The sequence below is a fragment of the Strix uralensis genome, chromosome 9 (genome assembly GCF_047716275.1).
Source record: "Strix uralensis isolate ZFMK-TIS-50842 chromosome 9, bStrUra1, whole genome shotgun sequence".
Classification (NCBI taxonomy): domain Eukaryota; kingdom Metazoa; phylum Chordata; class Aves; order Strigiformes; family Strigidae; genus Strix; species Strix uralensis.
In genome coordinates, this window is record NC_133980.1 from 13,042,898 (window position 1) to 13,069,116 (window position 26,219).

A 26,219-nucleotide genomic window follows, 5' to 3' on the forward strand; every position below is an offset into this window, starting at 1 on the left:
ACATTCCCTCCCAAAGGGACCTACATGTTTTCGTCATCCAGACTGAGTGCCACTGAAATCAATTGAGACAGCCTGTGGTTTTGGTCCAGAATGGTGGAAATCTTAACAAAAATCGCTTGAGAGTGATCTGCCGATTTGGGGAGGACAAAGGTGTCTTGTAGCTCTGATTTAGTATAGCATCCAAATCCATGGTCCTTTGCTGCAGATTTGCTGGAAGGAGTAAGGGAGCAGTGTCCCTCTGGTAGCTGTGTCTGTTCTCACTAACATGGCACAAGTGTACAAATCCCCTAACCCAATTAGCCCACACCAGCCACATTGTCCCCATTTACCCATATGAAAGCATCAGTGCATATGGAGTATGACCTCCTCTTCAGACAGCCCTTCTAGGTGAGCACTGTGGAAATTAAGTGGGGAGACAGCTGGAAATCAGGAGGTAAAATTAATGAAGCAGCTTATGCTTTTGGCATGGTTTAGGTGGTGGTGGCCGCTCGTGATTAGCAGACCTCAACCGCCGCACCGTTTCCGCGCTGCTGGAGGTTGTGTTTCTTTGCTGCCTGCTGCAGCCACTATCGACACAGTCTCATGAAACTTGCAGTGCCCAAAAGGGGACTGGGACAGCTCACTGTTTTCTCATTCTACACAGCTTTTGTCAGTTTTTCCACTGATTTAATACCTGTGATGGAGACATTCGCTTGGAAGTTTCATCTTTGCCTCAAACATCTTCTCACCAGTGTCCTTTGCTATGACTGATGCACTTCTCTTGTACTGGTTTAATAATTTTTACAGTCTGCCATCACTCACATAAAGTAGATACCTCCGGCACTTGCATTTGAACTGAGACTAATGCTCTTGCTGTTTGCTGTTAATCGAGTGACTAGGAATTTTTTGTTCTCTGCAGATGAATAAATGCAATCTGCCAGATTCCCTCCTGCTGTCACAGGGATATATTCTTTCTTAGTGTTGCTTTTTGCTTGTGGAGAAAGGCAGGCAGCTTGCTGTACACTGCCTGCCTCCTCCTGAGTGTCTTCTCCCCCAAAATCTCATATCTCCACCCAAGTATTCTCTTCCCAAAAGTCACGTATCGAAAATTTCCACTGGGTGGGATTCAGAGACAGTATAAAATGATGGTTGAAGTTGGTTTTCTGTCAGTGTGAGACAGTGGCTTCCCATAGTTTTAAAATGCTAAAGTAAAGCAAAAACAAGTAAAATGAAAAGGCTTATTTAAAATATTCTACTTTGGCATTTAATGAATTGAAATAGACAGAAAGCTAATGTACAATGAAATAAAAGGCGAAATTCTGAAATTCAGAATTGAATTTGTGATTTCAACATGACATTTCAAAATTTCCAGATGACTATGCGGTTCCTTTTTACCCTGAGAATAGCAACAAACGTCAAAATGTTGACATTCTTCACAAAACAGTAATTCCGAGTTCGAACCAGCACTAGCTGTGTATCAGCTCTGACTCTGTCATTGCTTCTGGGTGGATTAAATAAAATGCTGTTGCTTCTGTTAAAATGAGGAGGAGGGGAAGAAGGCAGTGGTGTCTAACAATGAGATGAGAAGCTCAGAGTTAGGACTTGGTTGTACTCTGGCATTGAGAATGATTTTTTCCTCTTCATGATATTATAAACCTCTGCATCAAAATCTTTGTGGATTTCTTCAGGATTTTCAGGTGAAAAGGTGCTGGCAAGAGGTGCAAAGAGGTGTTTTCAGAATGCTGTGTTTATCCTGACTGCAGGAATCCAACAGAGTCTGGTTTATACCCTGAACTTTCAAAAGAGCCCAATTCTTGGCTTCAAATGTCTTTAACATTCTCGTTTCAGAACTTTACTGTTTGTTCTTTGTATTGTATTTTTATTATTTAAGCACTCCATATACTATCAGGAACCAGCTGATGACAGAGCAATTAATCAGATTTGTCTCTTAGGAATCATATATTTGAGTTGCTTTCCTGAAATAGAGAAATGACAAGTTGCCAAACAATTACCTTGAAGTTAAAGATAACAGGGAGCCTGCAGTTACAGGAGCAAGTCAGGTCAGCATATATTGAAAAAACAACTTAAATTTACAGCTTCAGGATGCAGCTTTTGCAGCTTTAGCCTTTAGTCAGCCACAATGGGTTAGTAATATAAGACGAATAATTGAGAAAGAGGCTTTTGGCATAATACCTGGATGTTCTTGCTTGCTCCTTCTTAAAATAAGCTGAGGACAATGCCTCCATACATGATAAGGCATGGGGAAACCTTGAAGTTAATTAAGGGCTCTGTTTCTGTGCTGTTTAACCCTTGATAACCAAGTGTCTACCTTGACAGATATTGCCAGGTCATGTTACAGTCTGACAGATAAGAATTTTGTATCTGAAGCCATAAAATGTCATAAGCGTATATTTACCCATAGGTGGAAGGGAACATCTGATGGGGATGCTGTCTGTTTTTCAAGCAATGGTGCTTGCCTGAACCTTGGGGCTGGCTGAGCTCAGGTTTGTAATGGGCAGCCTGGTCTGTGGCACGATGAGGCAAGGTTGGCATTGCTACCAGTTTACAGCTTTCAGTTCTAAAAGCAGCACCTGTAAAAGTGAGTGCCACTTAATTAATTCACAGGCATACTCTGGCTGTTGTGTGTGATGGTGCTGCTGATTACTGTTGGAACTGTTTCCTTCCGTTTTAAAATACACTCAAGTCCAACCACATCGTAATTCTTCCAAAGCCAAGGTACCAGAGCATGTGGTGAAGATGTTCTTCTATCAAATAACCTCTGTGTCATTGTCAAGTTTATTGCAATGAAGCTAGGACATGAATGGGTAGGGAAACTTGCCCAAGCTTAGGCACCAGTTGATTAGTAGAGCTGGCAAGAACAAGAATACATGGAGCATCTTGGTGTCCTTGGATGGCTCTTCTGTTTGAGGTGAGTAGGGCTCTGGCTGCCCTGTTGGTGTGAAATGTCTTTGGCTTATTACCTGATGGTCATTCCAGTGTTAAGATAAGGAACTGCTCACATCATAGTGATGCTTTGGGTGATGTGACATTTTGGTCATGTCATTTGGAGTGGATTGTCCTACATTTGGGTGATTTTCCCACTGACCTCTGTGAAGCATATTTGTGGTCTTAATCCAGTTCTTAATGGCACGTGTACACATATTATAGTAGTGGTTTGTTACTAAAGCACCAGTTTGTTTAGGGAGCTGTGCACAATTTAAAAGATGATTCATCTCTCCATTGATAGGCTAGTACTTCTATGAGCAGGCAAGCTAGAAAATGGTCACAGTGCATAGTGAGCAGTGCAAGCCATGTAGGATCCCACCTGAAACAGATATGCAGCTATAAAGAATAGAAAGTAGTCTATAATGGCAGCTGATGAAATATTTTTTCCTCCAAGAGTAATGGTAAGAAATAGTTGGCAATATACAGTTACATTTACTGATCATAAATGTTCTGGTACTAAACTAACTTAGGTCCCCACATAATGGGCTTCCTGTTAAGATTTACCTCTGAATAACTATAAAGAAACACAATATAGTAAATTAAATAGCAGCCTTTGGGTGGAAAAAAAGTTTAAAAAAAAAAAAAGAGAGGAGGTTTCCTATCACAAGCTGAAAGAACTCCTGCAAGGCAAAGAGAATCTGCAATTATACTGACAGTTTTGTTCTTAAATGAAAATAATAGTGAATTATAAAGCTGTAAAATTGTTTTCACAACAATATTTTGTTTTTATAACTCATGCTATTTCACTTAGTAGCTGCCTGGCTCCAGAGCAAGTTACATAACATGATAATATGAATATGGTGCCTCAACTTTTTGTCTAGGGAATTAATTTAAGGGCTCTAAACTTTCCAATCACATTTTCTTCTTTGTTCCAAATGCAGTGTATTCTCTCTGCTTGAAAAAATATCAGATGAACTGTGTCTTGCTTGTAGCAGAGTAGTATTTATATGCTTCTTTATCCACACTAATAGGGTAGTGACTTAGTTTACATGGATCCTCAAAATAGTCCAGACTAAAATGTGCTGTCTAAAGTCAGCTACATAAAACAAATTAGAAGAGCAGAGCTGCTGTGTGTTAGCTGATCAATCTAGCATTAGCAAGGATTTTCCACGGTGTGGTTTAGCACCAGCACAGACAGATGAATTATTATTACTGTCAGTATCACTCATCCCCCCCAATTAAATCTTTTTCTAAACAAACAAACAAAATTTCCTCAAATGAATTGGCAGTAATTTAAACTGACGTATTAGGATTACTTTAGTCATCAGTCAAATAGAACCACGCCTGAGCTATAATACAGCAGATTAGCTATAATAATTTTCATCCTGTTATTGCCTAGTTAGACTCTATTTTACCAACACCTGAAGAATATTTTTTTCAGGGGTTTCCTCCAGCTTTGTGAGAGCTGGTCTCTCATTAAATGAATCGCCTTTCTGTTCTTGCTGTGAGAGAGCTTGAAGTGAAAACTCGTGGCTTTTTCAGGGAAGAATATTGCATAAATGGCCAAGGAAGCTCCTGCTGTATATTTGCCACTGATAGATTCCTTCTAAGCTGTCACCAGGAAGCCTGGTGGGTTTCATTTTTCAGTCTAAGTCGATGACTGAAGAAATCTCCGTGAAGAAGTGCCCTGCAACATTTGTACTCTTGTAAACCTCAGTTCTGTGAGTATCTTGCAGATTTAAAGTTCCAGGTGACTATCGTGTTCCCCTGGTCTGATGATCAGCATCAGAGAGGGACCTCCTTCTCCAGCTTGTGTTAGAAGAAGGCTCTTTAGTTTCCTTTGCCACATCAAAGTCCTTTCTCCCTCCTGTTAAGTAACTCTTATTTGTGACCTCTCTTTCCTCAGGCTGCATCACAAGAACATGTTTTAGAAACACAACAATTCTTGCACAGCCTCATTTGAATGCTTCAGTTAAAACTTTCTCCTAAGCCCTTTTCCTTAACTGCATTTCCCATAATGTAGATTTTTCATGACTTTTCACGACTTCTGGATGTTTCCACATCATTTTCCCTAAGGGTGCTTGTCCCCCAAGACTAAAGCTTAAAACTGGGGCTTTTGCTGCTGTTGAATTTCCAGATCACTGAGCAAGTGGTGGATGAGTCTTTCTAGTAGATTTTAAGTACAAAGAAACACTGCAGTTGTATTCCAGGCAAACGTGTCCCTGTAGATAACAAAGGGTGTTGGAAATGCATGTGCTTGTGTTTGTTTCTTTGTGAGATTGGTCACCAATAAGTATGTCCAAATATAGTTTTCAAATCTGAATTTAGCTTCCCACCCACCTTTCTTTACCCTTTCACCATCAGATCACCTTCTGGTGAATAAAAACAGCACAGCAATTAAAACCATATGTGTAATTAAAAGAAATTCAGCATAAATTTAAACAGCATGAAGATAAGAAAGGTAAAAGGATAAAGACAACTGGAAGCTCAGTTCCGTGTGACCCGCTTTTGAATAAACAACATTATATTCTGCAGTCAATTATCCAAAAAGTACAATGTGTTCTGTTGCCAAAAAAAAGGTTGTCAGATAGAAGTGGTTAGTCAAAAGGACACATGCACTGGAGTGAATATTACTCTATTGTACTCAGAATAATATTATACAAACAGGGCTGGTTTGTTGCTGGCTTTTTTTTTTTTTTAAATTTTTGACCACAGAAGAGATTATGCAGCTTTTTAATATTATTTCATAAACATCTAATTGCAGGCTTCAGCAAGAGGTGCAGACATTGCTAGGGAAATCAAATAAGGTATGCTCAGTGCAGCCCAATAATAAGGCTTCCAATACAAAAGTGGAAAAACAAGTCATTAGTTACAACCATTGAATGGAAGAGGTCTAATGGGAGCCACAGGATAAACATTCCATTTCGTTATGTCTTCGTTATATGTTTTGCAAGACTCTGTGGTTATAAATTAAAATTGCTTTTTGCAGCAGTGGCTGTAAAATGTTTAAAATCTGTGAATGTACCTATTATTTTTATTTATATCACAGCAGGCTGCTAGAAAAATTAACTTTTTTTTCCCCTCTTGTTTGTTAGTTAAAAGATGGAAAATGCACACAAATTCATATCTGCAAGCAGCAAAAATGTCCCCGTGTCCCGTCCCCCCCCCCCTTTTTTTTTTTTTAAATCAAGATGACATCAATTTAAAGTGGGAGACAAAAGGCGGGGGAACACCCCAGACATCTCAGGTAAAATTAACTTCTTCACCATTACACAAGTTGGTAGGGTCTGGTATTTGTTTAGAAATTTAAATTAATGCTAGCAAAAGCGTCCAGACTGCGTACTGACAAATGAGATGGGGTTTATACTTGAGACTGTGTCGCTGACAAAGCAGAAGACTTTCCAGGGCTCTTCTCCAGTTGAACTGGCAGTCTTGAAGACCCTGATTACCAGCAGAAAAAACAGTGTTAGAACAGGATTTTCCCATGCTGTCTTCTGCCTTCTGAGTGTGCAGGAGGCATGCTGCTGTGTGAGGGAATGCATTCAACCTCTGACTCTCTGTCCCAGACTCTTTTCTGAACCTTCCAGCAAAACAATTAATTTGTTTGTTTTTTAATTCAGCTTTTGGAAGTCACTACCTCAAGGTAACAGCCAGAGCAAGAGATTTGTGGAATGGAGGTTTGTGATGGTTGGAAACATCTGTTTCTGCTTTTAAAAAGAATAAAAAGGACATGCAGTTGTAAACCCTCATCAACCCTTCTGCTTCCATTTAGGAGTTAGTTAATCATTAACTGTGAGACCTTAGACAGCTGCTTCTCTGGAGGACAGGCTATCCCGTACCTGTACAGTAGATCAGCGGTTTTCACCTTGCAAATCCCAAGCGTCAGCAAATTACTTCTGAGCTGTACTTCCCCCTGATCTATGATGGCCTGTTGTTGGAAGCTTAAATTCATTATGTGGGGGCCTGTGCATCCAAGGGAGGAAAAAAAAAGGTAGGCAAATTAAGAGGCAGAAAACCACTGCCCTAGGGACTTTCCTACTCTTTTACATTAGCATTCCCCATGGGCCACTGAGGAGGCAAGCCTAGGTGGTCTCACCTGGGATGGGAATTCCTGCTGTAGGCAGGGATGAGGTTCATGAGCATCTTTCTCCAGGGACTGGTCAGAAAGAGCCTCCAGGCAGGGACCACAGCACATCACTAGGATGGATCAGATCAAAGCAAAAAATTATACATACTTCTGAGTCTGCACAGTGCTGCTGCTGCTCCCTGGTTATCACCTTTAAAATTTTAGTAGTGTTGCTTCATAATTGTTCTAAATACTAGATAATGCCTAGAAGTCCATACCACGGGACCTAATTGTTTTTCTATCATTGGAAAATGAAAAAAAAAAAAAAAAGTGTGTTCAGTGCCGAGGAACCTGTTTTAGAGTAGAAACCTGAACTTTTCTACGTAAGCTGAATTCCTGCAAACTTTGCCTCCCACTGTGCTGAGAGTTTCTGAGAAATTATTTTATTTCCCATTTTAGATGTTGGACAGTGACTCAGTATGCCCTGGAAATACTATCATTCTAGCAATTTTCTCATGTGGTAGCTCAGCTTAATGTCAGAGAAATGGGTAGTTATGAGTCCAGACACTATAACGTCGGACTTAGGTTCTAAAAATAAATGTTTGGTTAACTTTTAGTTGTCAACAACTTTTCTACTGCCACACATGCTAGAAAATGGAATAAGTGTCCTCATGCAATTCCAAGCACTCTCTGTTGTTAACAGAAATATCTATAGAAGATTAAATATGCTCATAATACAGATAAATGCTGTGGCCACTTGCCATGTAGTGTGTACACCCTGCTGTATAGAAGTTTGAGAGCAAAGGAGTTAACTGTTTACTAAGAAGAGCAAGCGTGGGTCTATATAGGCCTTGCTAACATGCCTGATTTCTCAGATGTCTCCTTCCTGGCTCTAGGCTGGGTAGTTTAACCTTTTTCCCTTTTAGTTTCCTCTGTAAAACGGGTATAATGTTTGCCTCCTGTATCACAGTGGGGGTTTTGAGACTTGATTGTCTGCAAAGTAGTTTTAAAGTCTATAAATGCAAAGTATTATTCCTATTTTCTATGTGAAAGGCAATTGAAATCATGTGCAGAGCCTCTCACAGCAGGCATAGTGGTTATTTGCAATGAAGGATATTTCTGCACCTTTGTATGGAAACGAAGAAAAGACCTCTCTTAAATCTGTGGCTATTAAAAGCGGTTAACTTTTAGCATTTACATACTGTTTTATATTTTCAGAGTCCTCTTATGAATCTTAACTAAATTCTTCACAAAGCTTCTGAAAGACATGCGGCAATCTCCTGCTTTTATGGTCGTTTCCTCATACTCACAGAGGGAGAAAATAACTGAGCCAGGCTCACATGGATAGCAGCCACATGGCTTTCTCCTCCATCGGTCTGTGTCTTGATGCAGTGACAGAGGGATAGCTAGGTACCTGCGCTGAGGAGATAAAAAGGTTGCCTCAGAGATGGAGAATGAATTAATTAAGCAAGTCATGGTTTTAAGGATGAATTAGCTTCAGGACAGTGCGGTATACACATGCTAGCCTTGAGGAACGATGCAGCATTCTGATGTTGTCCGGGTCTAGGGGCTTTGGTGGGATTTAGGATGAATGTGGGCCACTCTCTCACCTGCTGAGTGTGTGCTTAGAGCGGGAATAGTTAATGCCTCGCCATGGCATAAGTCCCTGTTTTGTTTTGTTTCCAAGCATGGGGAAAGGCCAGTGAGACCAGGCATGACTGGTAGCATCCTGGGCTTTTCTGTTACTGAAGCATCTGCATGTTTTATGATGAATCAGATGCAAAGAATGTGAGAAATGAGGAAGAGGATAAACATTGGTGCCCGGTGTTAAGGATTGTTCAACCAGTTTCCTTTGGTGTTCAGTCTGGGATGGCTCATCTGACATTTGGTGGTCATGTTATGCCCCATTCAGTTTTAGAAGGCTGTAAAACAAACTCATTTATGAAAGGAGCTGTTTTACAGCTAGAGCCGGGCTATCTCTGTACAGTAATTCCAGCTGTTGGGAGTTTATGAGACGAGAAGCCAGGAATGGAAGCATGCAAACATCCAAAAAAGCCACAGCGTATACAACACCACATATATGAAGCCCATATAAAGAATATGTATGGAATAATATTTTAGCAGTGAGTTTGATCTTTTCTATGAAGGCACTTGAGTTGTAATGTACAGGTTACCATTTGTGATATGTATAGTTGACCAGAGTGATGTCGTATAGCTGTATTAACTTTGGAGCAACTATGTTGGTTTAATAACAGCTGGGAGTATAGGTCAGAGGCTAACATAGTGTTTGTCATCTGGGCTTCATAAGCAACAACTAGGAGACTGAGTAAATCACAGAGTAGCCTCTTCTATTCTGTTACTCCCTGCCTGCCTAAAACAATTACACATTGAACCTAATTCTGGTTTTACAGTTAGCTCTGGTCTACATATTATACTTGCTGGTATGTAGGAGAGCTTGGACTGGTATATACTAGCCTTAACAGTTTTTGGTCCTTTCTTTCATGAGACATTGATTCTGAGCAAACAGAGATTTTACTTCCCATATAACAAGGTATCCACGTGTGAGTTCTTGTAAAGAAGCAGCAAGAGAAATGCAGTAGCAGAACAGCTTAGGTAAATGGCACCCCACAGTGGATGCCCATCTATTTCTGGGTTTACTGTAGCTTTGAGTGGGATGTGGCTGATTTGGGTTATTTGTGTACAGACACCACCAGTGATTTAGGACTGCTCAGAAAGGACTGTTGGCAGTATAGCTAGAGAGCAAAGATAGGTGTCAGACCGGGTTGGTTGTAAACATGCATCCTCACAGATACAAAGCAGAAATAATGTTGAAAATTTGGGCCATTTTTACAGATAGGTGTTTCCTCTTAAGCTTTCTTTCCAGCCCCCTACTCCTGATTTTTCCCAGAAGGATTTCTCTGTATCTCACATCCAATTTTTCTTGGAGAGAGGTTTTTTCCTGCTTCACTTACACTCTGCACAAGAGACAGCTGTTCACTCCTCCTCAGCAATGAATATATACAAGGTCTGTGCGCAAGGTTCAATATACAAGGTCCGGAGCTTTGTGATGACAGTGAGCAAGGCAGCTACACTGAGTTTTTGCTGATGAGAGTTTATTGCTGATGGTTTCATATCAGCTCATATCTGCCTCAGCTGTTCTGCAGATGCCTTTCTTCCCCAGCACTGATTTTTCACTGAATAGCAGAAGACTGTGATTCCTCAGCAAAGGTGTGCAGCTTTACTCAGACCTGTGTGATTGCCACTGGATAGATTTAGATTGGCAGGAGCCCAAGAGATTTGAGTGCTGGGAGGACCATGAGGACTCATAAATCAGGGGACTACAAGAATGAATATAAAATCCTACCTGACAGGAGGAAGCAACCTGGCAACTGCCTGACATACATTGAGTCTGGGGCTTGCTGTGGGGTGTTAATACCCACATGCATGTGCATGTATGTAGGCAAATATCAGCTGGATAATTGCACTTCTAGAGCTCTACCATGTTCTCGGTGTTGGCTGTTCACCTGTGATCACCCATGATTGCTGCTCCTTTCGTGCTTCCTATCCAAGAAGTTCAAAGCACTTTAATACTGAGGACTGCAACTTTTGGCCTTCAGCTGAACATGGGCAATGAGTTGTCTTCAAACAAAACGTGGGTTAGTTTAAGTGGCTTAATGTTAGCCTTTAGCACACTCTGATCAAATAATTTGCCACCTTGGTTTGACAGCTTGGATCTTATGTTACCTTAATTCCCCTGGAGGTTACTGTGAATGAGCTGTCCCACACTGATTTCCCCCATCGGCCTGCTTGCCCCAGGCATATGCGATTCAGGTGGCTCATTCTTCTTTCATAGGGACTCTGGTGGGATCTCTAAATCTGCCTGCAAGGGAAGAAGCCTGGAGACTTCTGTGTGCAAGCAGTGAAGGACCATAAGAATGCCTCTGAATAGCTGTTACTCTTCATGCAGACAGGGAAACCAAACCTTGCTTGGGTTAATTAACGTGCCCAAGTCCAAAGAGCAAGTTGGTGCTGAAGTGGGGAAGTGAACCCAGAGGTTTTGACATGCAGCGGTCTGTGCTTCCTCTTAAAAGGAGAAGTTGTGATGGCACCTGTTGGGCCTAAGGGTTGTTGTGTGAGGCCATCCAAACCACCAAATCCAAGATTCAGTGAGTCTTTCAGTTTTCCTTGGTTCCTGCTGTGCTGGCTTGCCAGAGAAGCTCCGAGGGAAGAGGTCATGTCTGGGTGTCCTCCTGGGAGCTGCTGGGCACCACGGGTAAGCCTAGGCCAGAAGCTGGAGTTTGGATGTCTTTCAAGTGATGCTACAGAACGACATTGCCTCACTGGCTGGGATGTGCAGGCATGGGGCAGCAAGCAAAGCAAACACGGGTGGGTTTGTGTGTGTGTGTTCCTTGTCTGCTTGTTTCAGAGCGCAAGGGAAAGGGGACAGCCAGCGGTCACCAGCTGCCTTTGAGATAACGTTTTACTAATTAATCATTTGGTTGAGTTGTTTATTAGGGGATAGGACTGTCCACACAGCATGTAAGTTTACCCCATACCTTGTCTTAGTCTAAAGGCTAGGGCAGCCTCACGATGGAGTAAGTCCTAAATTCCTCCTCTGGACAGCACTGAAAGAGCAAACCTCAAGAAAGGCTTTGAGTGTAGCTCAAGGCATAGTCAGCCCTGCTTGTTTGATCTCTCCCTGTTCTCAGTCTCTTGCCACCACAACACACATTAGTACTTGCTGATACATGAATGTACATATTCCCTTCTCCTCACTACATCTCTCTTGCATTTTCTAACATATAATGAGAAATTTGTGCAACTGGCTGGCTTCTGTTGAAAGCATCGGGCACCATGCAGGGTTGACCTTCAGCATTTCCCTCCCTCAGTGTTCATGTTTTAACATGAACATGTTTTAACCTAGAGGCGACAGGTCAAGACCAGGGCCAGGCTTCCATCATGTTTGATGCTCTGTTGACCCAGCAGTGTTTGTCCTGGTTATTTCTTGTAGCGGTGAGTTTCAGCAGTTCATTGCTGTTTCCTTTTCTGTTTCCTCAGCACCTTGATCTATAATACTGGCAGTCCTTCCTTTTTTTACATTTTTTTCCCCAAGCCAAGAGACTGTTAGACTCACCAGTTTCTGCCATTCCCTGTATTGTAGAAGGCCAGTGCATATAACCATTGCTCTCTTTACCTGGGTCATTTGCAAATCTGCTGGTGCCACGTTTACAGATCAGCATCTTGCGAGACATGCTAATTTTCCCATCAGTGCATGAGCTGTTTTGGTCCCAGTCTTTGTTTTGGACAGTTTCCCATTGTCATTCAGTGTCTGGGGAGCTGCTGGCTTTCTTTTGAGCACCTTTGTTTGCTTGTGCTGGGACACTGGCACTTGTGCAGCTGGGGCCGTGTATCTGTGTATATTTGCCGTATTGTTTGCTCTTGTCACGCAATGTGTCCTCTAATTACACTGTCCTGGATGGGTGCCAGCAGGAGGAGGACAAGATGTACAGCACAACGTGAGATGGCACGGAGAGGTTTTACTCAAGTGTGAGGGAAGATTTCATCCTGCCCTTTTAGCAAATGTTTAATATTCACCGGAATGTCCAAAGTGCTCTCCTTGTTCTCAGCAACCTGGGGCCTGGCTCTGAGCAGTTGCAAATAGCCACTCGCAGCCTTGCACATGAGGCTCTGCATGATGTGAACACGTGGCTGTTCTCACATAGGTGAAACCTCCATATGAGTGGTGTCCTTGATGCCAAATCGCCTTTGATCCATGAAGCACTTACTGATCCACCAAAAGCTCTATGACTGACTGAGACAAATTCACCTTTGAAAACTGAACTAATGCAATGTGATGACTCAGAAACATCAAGGGATTTTTTTGTTTGTTTGTTTGTTTTGAACCACAAATGGTTCTGTCTGAGGCTTACCTAGGGTCAAGCTACAAATGGTAGAGCCAAATTTTGACTGTGCTGATGTTTGGGGTTTAGCTCATTATAAGGAGCCCAGTCCTTAACTGGGATACATAATCAGAGTTGAATTTCACCTCAGAACCAAGAACTGACCTGTAACTTCTACGGTTCTGCATTTTCTGTAAAGTACATATTTACAGTCAATGTAACGCTGCCACATAACTGGTAAACAAGCAAGTCCCAAAAGAAAACACCATCGGACAGGATTTACATCATCAAAGTTTCCCTAAATGTTTTCAATTATTTTCTTTTGCCTAATGTTGTCATCATCTTTTTTGTTTGGTTGGTTGGTTTTTCTTTTTCTTAATTGACCCTGTACAGATTTCTTTTAATCTGAGCCACACACCATGTTTTACTGATACTATGTGTCAGGGAAAAATGTGTATCTGATTTGGAGGGAAATTCTGTTCAGGCAAGAAGGTAAAGGAAGGTTTGTGTAGTAGGTGCAAATTAGGTTTGTTTTCATGCTTTGTCTTGGTATGAGAATAGTATTTATGTGGGGATAGGTGGTGCTCGTTTCTAGTGCAAAACCAGTTGTTGGTCCTCCTAAACTGACTGAAAGTAGCTGAAAAGTAGCTAAAATCCCCGTGAAAAGTAGGGAAGGATTTTTGGGGGTATGTTCCATGTCAGGATGGGGAATGTAACTTTTGGGTTTTGTATCTTCAAATGTGATCTTGCCAAAATTTCTAGCGTGCTCGTAGCTCCCTGTCTTCACTGCTGCTTTGCTTTTTTTGACTTGTGATCATCTCAGCTTCATTAATAACAACTAACCCCTTTCATCACTCTGTCTCTCTGTTTATTTAGAGATTGACCTTTTGAGTGTTTGCACTAACAGTTTCTCTTTGTGAAATGTTCAACTGCCGAAAATAAGTTCCAAGAAAGGGAATGTTATTTTTCTCTTGCGTACTTGCAGTGTTCAGAAGACGTGCCCGTGCACCTGCCTTTCAAAAAGAGCACACCCAGCTGCTCTTGCCTGTTTTGGGATGCCCAGATCTTAGGAGATGGTGCCCTGTAATGAATGTTAACAACTGTGATTTGGCCTGGAGGGTAGCATTAGGATGTATTTGCAGCAGTGATCACAAGGGGGTCAGGTACTTTGTTTTGCATCTCCTTTGAAAAATCCCCTCTCAGGGATGCATTACTAAACACAGTTTCTCCAGAGCTAGCTACATACATGAACAACATTTTCTACTATTTGTGGGGCTGACTATGTGACAGATCCTGCAGAACCCGCAGCATTTAGAAGAACAGGAGAAATATCATCTCTTTATTTCCTTACAGCACCTAAAATGCAAATAAAAGGCAGAGAGATCTTGGATATAGAAGAGCCTGCACATTTCCAGTTTTCTGTAATCCATGGCTACAGTCAGAAATAAATGTAGATATGTTAACAGGACAGCGAGGTCTTGATTCGGCAGTTGTTCTAGAGGTATGTTGCCCTCTGAACCTTTGATAAGATTTTCTATATGAAGAAAAGGCAGAAAGTTTCAGCATGAAACAGCAGAAACTCTGACCAAAGTAGAGGAGCAAGCACTAAAAAAGCACAGAAGCCTTTTTCCCCCAGAGCAAACCAAGGCTGAAGAATAGCAGATCCAGAGAAAGCAGGACCAAACGAAAGCAGCTTTGAAATGGTTGCATCGGACAGCACTTATGTACCCCAGTGCTTGGAATTAGACTTTTGACAGAGCTCTAGCATGATACTCCTCTGCTAAGTGTGAGAAAAACAAGAAACCACGAGAAAATGACTGCAAACCTCCTTGTCAAAAGCTTTGAGAAATCTTCCTGTCTTTGTCTTTTCCAAACTTGTCATGTCAACCTGAGCCATTGCTATTCCTAAATCTGTTACACTACAAAACACAGCCCATGTGCAAGCTGCTGAGTTGCTCGTTAATGAAGCATAGTTTCCTATTGCCTGTGAGACAGTTTTTACAGACATGAGGTTTGCACTTCGGTTTGGTTACTAGAGCCCAACTCTGAGCTCTAGAGACTGCAACTTTTTCAAGTGAGGGACAATCCTTCTGTTATTTCTGCGCCTCATTTAGCAACCCTGTTGAATTTACTAAGGCTGATCAGATGAAAGCCATAGTCAGATTCAACCTCTGTAGCCCCGAGAAGAGCTATGAGAAGTTAGTCTTTGTGGTATTTGGTGTCACCATTCAGCTGCACTGTCACCTGCACTGTTGTAACCACACAGTGCAGGAAACAGCAATGCATTAAAAAGAGAAAATATGCTGCTCCCATCACAGTCATTTCAGGCTCAAAGCCTGGTCTGGCCATGTCCTCTGGTGCGTAACAACTTTCACTGGCTGTGGGTTCTGGCACCCGCCTCACACTCAGGTTTCTCAAAATTCGATCTGTTGATTAAGAGCCATGTTTTGTTTAAGTATTGTAGGAGCTGGTTGTTCGTGCTGAAATACATGAGCGCTGTGCCTTGCAGGGCCCTGTGATCCATCTGCAAGAGCTAGTAACGTCCTGGGTGTCACTTGCGCAATCCCTGAGCCTAGACATGGCCAGGCTCTTCCTCAGCCAGTAACTCACGCTGGTGCTGATGCCTATTTCCCAATATCTCTGGGTTAGCCTCTAAGGTTGTTGTTAATTTTATTCATTCTCCTTAATTCATTATCTCTGAGACTGTCCAAAGCATGCTGCCTTTCTTTGGACTTGGTTATAGAGTAGGTTTGGCTTTGCTCACTGCATTTACATGGACTTTTCCTTCCTGGTTCTCTGGCTTTAGCTTGCACATCCATAATCCATGATTTACTCACCTGTCTGCAGCTTCAGTCACATCTTTGCTGCAGTTCTCACCCTTCTCCTTTTTGACACCTCCTCTGTTCAGAAGTCTGGGTGGACCATGACTGTCACGACTGGAACCATGATTGCCACTGGTTGACCCTGGGTGTTTATCTTCAGCCTCATAAATCCACCGCCTGCTTTTGTTCATGGTGAGACTCCACCAGTCCCTCCATGTTGCTGTTACACTGCACTGACAGTCATGCTGGTAGGGTTTAGTGCAAAGTTGAGCAATTACGCAGAATGGATTTCTTTGGGTTTTGGGTCATGTTATGGGGACAGACTGAAGCATTTAGCACCTAACATGCCACTAGTGTGCTGAAAGCAACATTTTAACAATGTGGTCTCCACCCTAACTCTGCTCCATCACAGGACAGCAGCTCCGTAATGCAGCATCCAAGCCAGGCAGCCTCTGCCCTGCTTGCTTTTTGGTGGCATTGCAGAAAGCATGCTTTGGAGATGGGCAGTCGTGGTAGACCAGCTCCATGCATCTGTGACCCTTGTTAGGGATGGGGCATCGTTTCCTACATGCCGTGTCCTGCAGCAATAGGGAGCATGGAACAAATGGGGTGATGCTGACCAGCAGGTATAGGGAAAATGGGAGGCACCCAGTGACTGTGGAAGGAGGCAGGGAGAGTGAGTAGGGAAACTCCCTGGTGACAGTGGAATATAACTAATGGGTCCTTGCAGCTGTCTCCCCTTTCTGTCTACACTTTCGCTCTTGATCTCCAGCACAGAGAGCAGCAGGGGAAGCCAAAAGTCTGTCCTGCTGGCGGAGAGGAGCAATTTGGACGTCTCTCTGCCAAAAATGTACATTCTTGAGAGAACAGCCAGATGCCTTGGTGTCACCCAAGATGCCTTAGTTCATTGCATCTTAGAAATGTAAAGGCTGGGAGGAATGGAGACTACCTCATCCCATTCCCATCAGCAAAGTAGGATTAAGCATATCCCAGGGAGAAGCTTCCAGACACTTCTCCTGGCAAAGGCCACTTCTGTGTGGGAATCCCACTGTTGCTACCAAATATCTGCTGGGCTCCTGACCTGAATTCTTGCTGGTGTGGTGCCATGAGGATGCCCAGGCTCTCCCCACATACATTTGTCAAGCCAGCCCTGTCAAGATGTTTCCTCTGTGCCAAGTTTAGTATCAATAGGAATGCGGGCCTGCTGTGGGGGTGGTGAGCCACGGTGCTTTTAGGAGTGGATTTCAGAGGGTTTGAGACCTGGGCTGCCTTGTCTTCCCCATTCTTAAAAAAAAGGAAATCTGCAGTTCTGTTGCTAAATGGTGATTTTTTTTCTACAATATAAAATCAAGGCCTCGAACCCTAGTTTTGCAAACACAAGTTAGAAGCTGATCTTTCTCATTAGAAATAACTGTGCAGTGAGAGAGTGATACTGCTGCTCTAACACACTGCAATCTCTCTTCTCGTTTTTCTTTCCTTTGAGGCCAATTTTTTCTCTCTGACACCTAGCATTAGACATATACATCTATATTTGGCTCCTAAAGAAGCAGCCCGAGGTATGATTTTCCATAGCACAATGCATTTGGCTTCAATAGGGGCTGCAGGGACGCAGCAGTTCAGAAAAGCTGACCTCTGATTTAGTGTTTACAGATGCATTTCAAAGCTTGTCTTCAGGCACGTGAACTTGAAAATGTTTGACCTAAAGCTCTTTTCCCCTTTCAGTTTATTGCCAGCTCTTATCTGGTAGTTACTGTAGCAGGTCACCACATTATCCCTTAGCAGCAGCCATCAGTAAGTGTCAATTCCCAGCAAATGAATTCAGCAACTTGCCAATATATTTTTTTTTTATGATGGCTATTTAAAGATGACAAAAATCATAAATCTTCCAGGCTTGTCATTGAGAGTTTATATTGAGTTTGTTGATGAAACAACTTCACAGCTCAACTGAAGAGGAACTGCAGGGTTTGAAGAAGCAAAAGGCTTTTGATAGTGTGCACTAGTCCAAGAAATTGAAGATAAAAACTGACTTGCTGGCGTTTTGTCCATATTCCTTCCTCTTAGTCAGAGTGAGAGCTTCTCTTCGCACCCCTGAGAGAGTCTGAGCATTTTCCAGCCCCTGTAGAGGCCAGGCACCACATACAGTAAGGGGATGTTTTTAACCCTGGGGGTTACAGAAGGGGAATTAAGGCTGGGAGGGTGGCAGTGCTGGCGAGCGCAACCCCCCTCAACACAGCAGCGTTTCTTTCTCTCCTCCTTCGCATCCTGCAGTGGAAAGTTCCATTGCAATTTTGTTAGTTTACAATTGCAAATTATGTTTGCTGAGGAAAGTTTGAATCTTGTGGACGTTTTGATAACAGCCAATAAACTCTCCTCCATAAATCTGTTTGGTGAATCCCCTGGTTGCCATTTGCATTCTCATCCTTCGTGCAGGCCAATGGCTCTCATTGACACTTATTTTGCAGTCAGTGAACTGACTAGCAGAGTTTATAGAGTAATTGCAGCATTATGCAACAAGTGGGAATGTTTATAGCTTTGAGTAGAAGGAAGATATAATTGTAGCAACTAATACAACTGCTTTAGCAACCACCATAACACCAGGTTGGTCCATAAACCTCCAAATTGGATTGAAAACAAAGTGTCTAAAAAGTGTGTTTCAGGAATAAACCTCTATTTAACAGAGGAATGGATTTTAGCTGTTGAAGCTATTTTAGGTATCCTTTTTCTTGAAAAGCAGGGATTTGCTGATCCTCCAAGCTTCTGCTGTTTCTGTGGCACAGTGGTTCTGTGGTCATATACTTTTCAAAGTAAACTTAAATATAATAATAATATCTTTTGTTATAACAACAGTTATCTTGTGTATCTTGTATATTTATTTAGTGGAACAGTCATTCTTGTGTTCCCCCCCCCCCCAAAAAAGCCCCATTCTCTGGAGATCAAATCAGACTGAGATAAATCCAATACTAGATCATGCTAGCCTCTGAAGAGAAATTACAATTTGGAAACGTGGCTCTTGGCTAAATTCCCACTGACTCTGGCTGAGCCAAAATTTCACCTGTGATATAGTAAGCACCAATTTTTTTCCCTTAAGTGAGGCCCTTTAAGTATCCTTGTATTTTTCAATCTTCCTGCAAATTACATTCTCATACTTGACCAGAGCCCCTATAAAACATACATACACTAAATCAAAATCAAAAAAGTTAGCAGCACAGAATTGTCTTATGTCTTGATATAGAGTGTGGAGCCATTCTTTCCTTTTTGCCGTGCTGTCTCAGAGGATCACAGCTCCAGTGGCTGGATGCTGTTGTCCTCAGAGATATGTTTAGAAACACAGGTCCAAGATGAAGTTTCCTGTATCTGTATTAGGCACAAAGACAAGTGACTGGATCTTCTAAATGCTGTTCTGGTAGCACTTCCAGGTCGCTTCATTGAGCTGCCCAGATTCACAAGTGATATGCTTTATAGGTGAGTGTGTGTTCATATAGCTCTACTATGTGGCTGTGTGTATACTGTATGTATTATACATATGTAGACTATATACTTGGCACTATATTTTTGAAAAATCTTGAAGAATTCTCCCAGCAACTCTTTTCTGCTGGTACCCAAAGCAGAGCATGGAGAGTGTATGTTAAAAGGACTGAGACTGAAGGAGTGGAAATGAGATGTTGCAGGCATGCCCAAGCCAAAGAGGTAAAAGTAATGTAAGTTTAATGCAAAGGATTTTCAAAATGTTGACCTCTTGTGTATCAGGCCTAAAGCCCTTACTAGGTTTTGCAAGTGGTTTTGGTATTGCCGGTTCCTCAGTTGGGTTTATTTTAAACTACCAAGCAAAACTACAAAGCCTTTTTTGTGTAATTGGGAGAATCTCAGAAAACTCTATTCCACAGCAGAGTGCACTGAACTATGACACTTGGCCTACGAGAGCAGCCGTAGGTTGCTGTCCTGTATGTGGAACAGTACAGAATAGCACAGTGCAGACTACTCGCCTGTGCTGGCTATCAGCCGTGCTAACAATAATGTGTTCTGCAAATATCTCTCTAGTCATGCATATTTTACAATGCTATTTTAATAACTGAGGGCTTAATGCTAAACTTCCAAACTTTTAATGTTGTTTATACAACATACAAATTAGACCAATCATGACAAGCCCTGAACCTTTGTCAGGTGCAGTTATGAGCTTGTTCTGTAACAGCACTGGACTTTCAGGAATTGCAGTAAATAAATTCATGAAATTAAAAGCCCTGTGGTGAACTCCGACCAGGGCAGTGGATCAACTGGAGGCAGTCTGCCTGCTGTAGAACACCACTCCATCTTCTCTGATGAATCACTGAGTTGTGTGTGGCATTAATAAACATGAGCCAGAGAGCAGAAAGGGTGTTATCTAGATGTAATGAACTCCTGAACTGACTTGGAGAACGTGGCATGCTGACAAGGTGTCATCAACTATGAAGCAAGGCAGGCCCCCTCACCTCTGAAGCCTAGTGATAGATATCACAAAGCCAGTGTTATCTGAACCATTATCTGTGGAGCCAGCCGTGCGTGGTTACCCCATTAACATTTCATGTGCAAAGAGACAAGGCTTCAAATGCTTAAAAGTCTCCCAGTGGCTAAACTGCAAAGCTTTTATATTTTCTTTAATTGAAGACTTAGCACACAGGTGTGTGCACACACATAATCTTCAGCCTGGAGATTTCAAGCTGTTAGGTAAATGAAATGTTTCAGTGAGAACTTTTGGGGTTTTGTCACTGGGTACTGTTAGCCCTTGGTAAATTAGGAATAAATACTTGCAAAGAGAATTTCATTTTTCTTTAGCACTATTTTCTGATGGCAGCTGGACAGATAATGGCAGCCACAAAGTAGAACCCCCTTATAAAGAAGCGCAAGTACAAGCTCTTCTGAGGTTTGCAGGCAAAACCCTGCCGCTTCATAGCAGTAGTCAGCAGTATTTCAAACAGTGAGAAGATAATGGTCACTCTGAAAGCTAAGAAATGGATTTGGATGGTGGGATTTCAAAACCAAGCACTGTTCCAACAATTGTGACCACATCTGGTTGCATCAGAGTCATGCTGAAGGGAGGCCTGAATCATAGTCACACTTGAAGCCTTTGTGCATCCCTCTGGTTGTAAAAAAAAAAAGGTTTCAAAGTGGGGGTTAACTAATCTGCACCTGCCCACTGAAGTAATTGCTGAAAAGGTGTAGGGAGATGTGAACCAGGCATCTTGTGGGCAGGAGACTGATTCTTTCAGTTTATGGGCACTTACAGAACTTTTCCCTCTTAAAATTAAGTGAATATGATGGTCTCCAGTATTATTCTGCCCTCCTTGAAAACAGTGGGCTGCTCTGATTGTCAAAGGGTGTTCAGTAGTTTTTAAAAAGCCCAGTTCCTTCGAGATGTCAGGCAGCAAGATGTGTCAGTGTCTTCAGCAAATGTTGGTTTAGGTTTTTGAATGTGATTTAAGGTATTGTGAGCCGTTAATTAACTTATTTGTTAGTCTGTCCTGCCCTCTTGTGAACCCACATGTTTTGCTTAAATCCAGAGAAGGGGAAAGTGAACCTTACCAGTGTGTCTGTAGGTGAGAGACTTGCAAAAAAAGTAATGTGAACTGCAAAAATGGAGAGAAGTCTGCTGTGTCTTTGGTCTTTCTCATGCATTCCTTCAACACAGACAAGTCTTTAAATGCATACCTTTTCTAAAATGTCTCATTTCCGGCTTCATAATGGCTCTTGCTAGCCACCACTATCCACTCAGCCACTGAGTTGAGCTCCAGCTGTTCAGATCCTTGCTGCTTCATGAATTAATAACAGGAACAAAACCAGGTGAAGGAAGAGAGATGAGGGGATGGGGCTGGAGGAGACCTGTGGCTCATAGACCGCTGCTGCCACATCTCTGTCAGCATTGGGCAGAGCCCTGTGGCGCGGTGAGGCCGGCAAGGGAGAGCGAATGCCACAGGCTGCCATGGGCAGCTGCAGGACTACCAGAGGCATGTGGCACTGGGCCATCCTTGCTGAGATCTGAGAGCATTTTGCCACAGGTACTAGGCCATAAGAAGAAATCACAGTAGCTTCCTTGGGTAAAAGCTTCCACGGAATTTGGTTTGGGCTGGATGGGGACTGCAGGAGTGTGCTTCTTTGATGGGGATTCAGATAACCTAGCAGAAACTTAAATAATCACTTATAAACCAGTATAAAAATAATACTGCCCATCTGTTTAACTAGTTTTGGTCTGTCTTGTAACAGTTCACTGACCATCTGTTACCGTGGCGTAGAGATAGACATTATGAATCTATTTGACTGTATGCATTTCAGACTTCAGTTTATTTTTGGTTGCTAGTACATATGGACTATGTTCTGTTACTTTCCATGTGTTTATTCACAAGGACTTCTCAGCACAAATTTCCCTGGGAGGGGTGTTTCAGAATGGGGGAAGAAGGGGAAAAAAAGCAATTAATTTTCTACTTCAACAGTCATAAATAGTTTCTGATTTGAATCCCATCTCACTCTTTTCCCCCAGCAAGCTGTGTGGATGGGTGAAGCAGCCAGGGGAGGGTGGCAACCCAGATGTGAGCTATCTGATTAATGAAGTCACTGTCAGGCATGCAGAATAAAACTCAGACAAAATGAATCATTTCAGAGTTCTCTTATCGGTGTTTCTCCTCTCCCCTCTTTCACATGCTTAAAGGTTGGACATGGTGTTCAGGCACACACCCACTACCTCGGTGCTTGTTAGTGTCCATATCCCAGAGGTGCTGTAAATTAGAATTGCACTTAGCTGGTTGGATGTGTTTGCAGGACCTGCTTGTGAGACATGCTCCTGGTTTTAGTGGTGATGCTCTTGGTTTTATTAGTGATACTCTTAGTAGCCCAAGTCAGAGTAAGCCTCTGCACCAGGCAAAGATCAGGGAGAAGTGGCTCCTTTCCAGGAGCAGGTAGCGTTATGAAAAGGAGCTGGTATTTGGTTGGGCTTCTTCATGCTGCAGATCACCATTTGTTGCTGCATCTGTGGTGTCTGTTTTATTGACCCTTACAGAGTTCAGTCTTGGTGAAATGCATTGGAAGCAAATTTTTCTGAAGACCATAATGTAGTTCCTCGTGGACAGCTTCCAGGCAGGGGCTTCATAGTCCAGCAGAGCTGGAGGGGTGCGCTATGCCAGAGCTGACTTTTCTTCCTGCTTCTGTTTTACAATAGGGTAACTTCATTCATGTCTGTAGTACTCCTGCCTTTGGGTGGCATGAGCTGGAAGTGAAACTTCCACAGCCTAACCAGGTATGAGCTAGGCAGCTGTGCAGCTGCTAGGCAATTAAGATAAATGTTGACATGGTCTGCATTCCTTTGATGGAAGCGTTTTAGAAAGGCTGTGCAGGTGACGCAGGAACATTCCAGGAGTTAGTCTGTACTTGTTCCTATTGCTCATAAAACGTTTCATGCTTTCTAAGTTAGCTTATTTAGACAAGCAGCAGCACTGATTCAGGCATCACCTAGCACTCCAAAAGAATCAAGTTCAGCTCTAGATCAGCTGTAAGCTATCAGGAAACCCTTCTAGTGCACACAAATGCTATGGGGAAAAATACAGCCATGATAAGTGTTGCACTGGGAGCAGCAACATAAATATCTAGATGGAACAGTGCCTCAGCAAACTGCTGTTTCCCGACAGGGAGAACATTTCAGGATCCTGCCAGGGCCCAGAGCATTATCGACTGTTGAGCAAAAGGAGTGGGCTCCTATGCAGTGTGGAGAAGCAGCCGAATCCCTCTCATCAGGAACCAATAGCACTTCTGGGTATATAACTGTAACAGACATGTAGACCAAACATGATTATGGTTCTGCATTAATTATCAACTAATTAGCCCCCTTGTTTTTAGACAAGGCCTACTTTATGAAAATCAGGTGAAAGGATTTCTTGCATATATTACTTACCAAAGCTTTGTTAACACCTCACCGCCTTTAATCTCTCTCCGTTCTTATTTGTATTTAGTAATCTATCTGAATTAACAGTGGTGTGACCCATTCTCTGCTGAGGCCAGACTGCCAGCTTATAGAAATTACTGAAATGAGGCGCTGAAGTAATGTAAGGACAAATGCCTCCCCGTACAGATTGGCATGAACACTGGAGGCAGCATTTGAGCGTAATATTGACTAATTATTTAACCATGAGTGGCAGCTTTGAACATTGTGTTCTTTTTGCTTCGCTTCCCGCATTTACTGTGAATCTAATTACGAAGGGAACAAGTATTTCTTCTCAGGTCGCTGAAAACACAGCAGCTAGCTTCGGGAAATTGCATGGGATGCAAAGTGGAGGCAGCCGTGAACTGTGCGTCAGCTAGTTCTTGTACTGGAGCTAGTACTAGCATGCTAGCACTAGTACTCGCTGAGCAGAGAGAGCAGGTGTTGGTGGGGATCTGGTCTGAAAATCCAAAAGCTGATGATAAGAGAAAATAGATCTTGGAGTAAAAGTGCATAGTTTGAAATGAGCCACTCAGATTATTAGCAACATGATTATTTTTTCCCTCCCTTTCCAGAGGGCTTGGCTTTTTAATGATGATTCTTTCTGTGATGTTAACAAGAAGTGTCCCCAGTTGGATGCTTTTCAGTAAGGGTTATGCGTATCAAGAGATATGACCCCTAAAAGAGGAATTTAAGCTTCTGGCATTCACTTTGTGTGGAAAATCTCTCTGCTGTTGACAGAAACTTTTCTGGATTTAAAGGAATATACATGTACGGTAAACAGCTAGATCTCCTGAATGATAGGAGACACCTTTCAGTGGCTTGAGAGGGCAGATAGTGATCTTATTCTTTCCCTTGCTGCTATCTTTTAGTCTCCTAACCCATGAGGTGAAAAATAATAGACTTCAGCTCCTAAAGAGCTGAACCAATAAACATGGCTGTAAGGTGGGAATTAATATTTAGGTGCTGCACTGAAATTTGTGACACCCTGAGCAATTAGACACGTATCTAATACGAAATTTGAGTCTGATCATGTTTATTCCGCAGCCCCTAGAGAAAAGGACTTTCTCTTCAAGTGGGTTTGTGTACAGTCAAATCAGACTCATGACATGGACCTCAATGGAGACTTGTGTCCCAGAGTAACCCTGCACTAAAGTCTCTTTGTGCCAAGTGTCTCTGCTTGATGTCTCTGCTTTCACCTGAAAAGTATGCTGTTGAAGTGGCCTTGTGCCTTGCCTTAGTCCTTTGGATTAAGCCTGTCTTCACTGTTGGACTTTTCAGGTTCAGAGATTGTGGTTTTAGCTCAGCCCAGACGTGAGCTGTGAAACTTGAGTCTGTGCATCCTCTCTGGCCATGTGCATATTGCTGGGATCTCCAAGGGCACCTGTCTGCCACAGCTCCTTGTGCAGCTGCCAGCTCAGCCTCTCTGTGGCTTTTTGGGTTTCTCTTCCACAAGTAAAAGTCACCTGGAAGATTTTGCTCGGCCCTCAAGCTCATTCAGAGTTGTAGGAGACAGCTGGAAGACAGAGAGTACCTCAGTGGTGGAGCAAAGCTTGCTGGATTGCTAACCATACTCCAACATCCCCTTAGCAAGCCTGGCTGCACACACCTATGCTTTTGTGGCAGATTAGCACAGTAGTTGTGGCAGGCTAAGGACACCATTGAGTAAAAGACCAGATTGCTATTGCCTTGATGTGCATTCTTGGAGGCTGGAGTCATGTGCTTTATAAATATATCCTCTTACTCTTTCATCTGGAGTCAGATGATGCCAGGCTATTATATTAAACGCTGTGTTGCAGTGTGTACTCTGTGGATGACTTTGTGAATGATACTTTTTTCCATAATAGATTAGGTGGAAGTCCCCTAGCTCTAGACCAGGGTTTTAATACCTGCTGTAGCCATTCCTTTCCATTAAGCTTTATTGAGTTAGCTATGATTGCTACTTGCTGATTTTCCTCTGTGAGAAATCTACTGGCTGTCTTTCCTGGAAGTGCCCAATGGATGATTTTTAACTACAGAGTTTACTGAGACATGCCAAGACCAGGATGTCAAGGTTGGCCTTGAGCATTTGTCTCCGTACTACCAGAAAATTTATTTCTGAAATAAAATGATTGCCAAAAACCCATTAGATAACTTGATGTCCTCTGTTCCTGGTTATTTCCAAAGTCTGCTACAGGGCTCTGATCCCAAAATGCACTTTTAATAAACTTGCAATTGCTTTGTTTGTTTTAATTTAAGGTACCGTTTCTGCAAACACATAGTTATACAGCTTTCTCTTTGCCCTTGGTGCTGAGTTGGTTGTGCATATTAATTAAGGGCCATTAGCAGAGCAAGTGCAGAGCAGTGCAAAATGTGACTGAGCACATGTGCTGTGCTGCAGTCTGCGGAGTTCTGTGTTGCACCACTTTTTGATGGGATTTGAAAAATTACAGGTGAAAACATACTCTTCCTTTATTAGCCACTATTATTAGAACCATATGGCTTGAACTAAGGAATAAAGTGTGCCTGGCATGTATCAACCTAGCATGTCTCTGCAGATGAATATAATTTTTGAAATGTAGATTAAA

The 26,219-nt window shown here is 42.4% G+C and overlaps 1 protein-coding gene across 24 annotated transcripts in view; it reads left to right on the forward strand.

The window, feature by feature from the left end:
• The window catches only part of LPP (LIM domain containing preferred translocation partner in lipoma), a 348,425-nt gene that overhangs the window by 220,745 nt on the left and 101,461 nt on the right, over window positions 1-26,219 (forward strand). The window contains exon 9 of one of the 24 annotated variants that reach the window (XM_074877390.1): window positions 14,245-14,296. The exons of the other annotated variants lie outside the window; for them this stretch is intronic. Coding sequence (XP_074733491.1) covers window positions 14,245-14,262 — 18 coding nt within the window. The 3' untranslated portion in view covers window positions 14,263-14,296. Of the gene's footprint in view, window positions 1-14,244; window positions 14,297-26,219 lie in introns of those variants that run through there. 24 annotated transcript variants of the gene reach the window in all.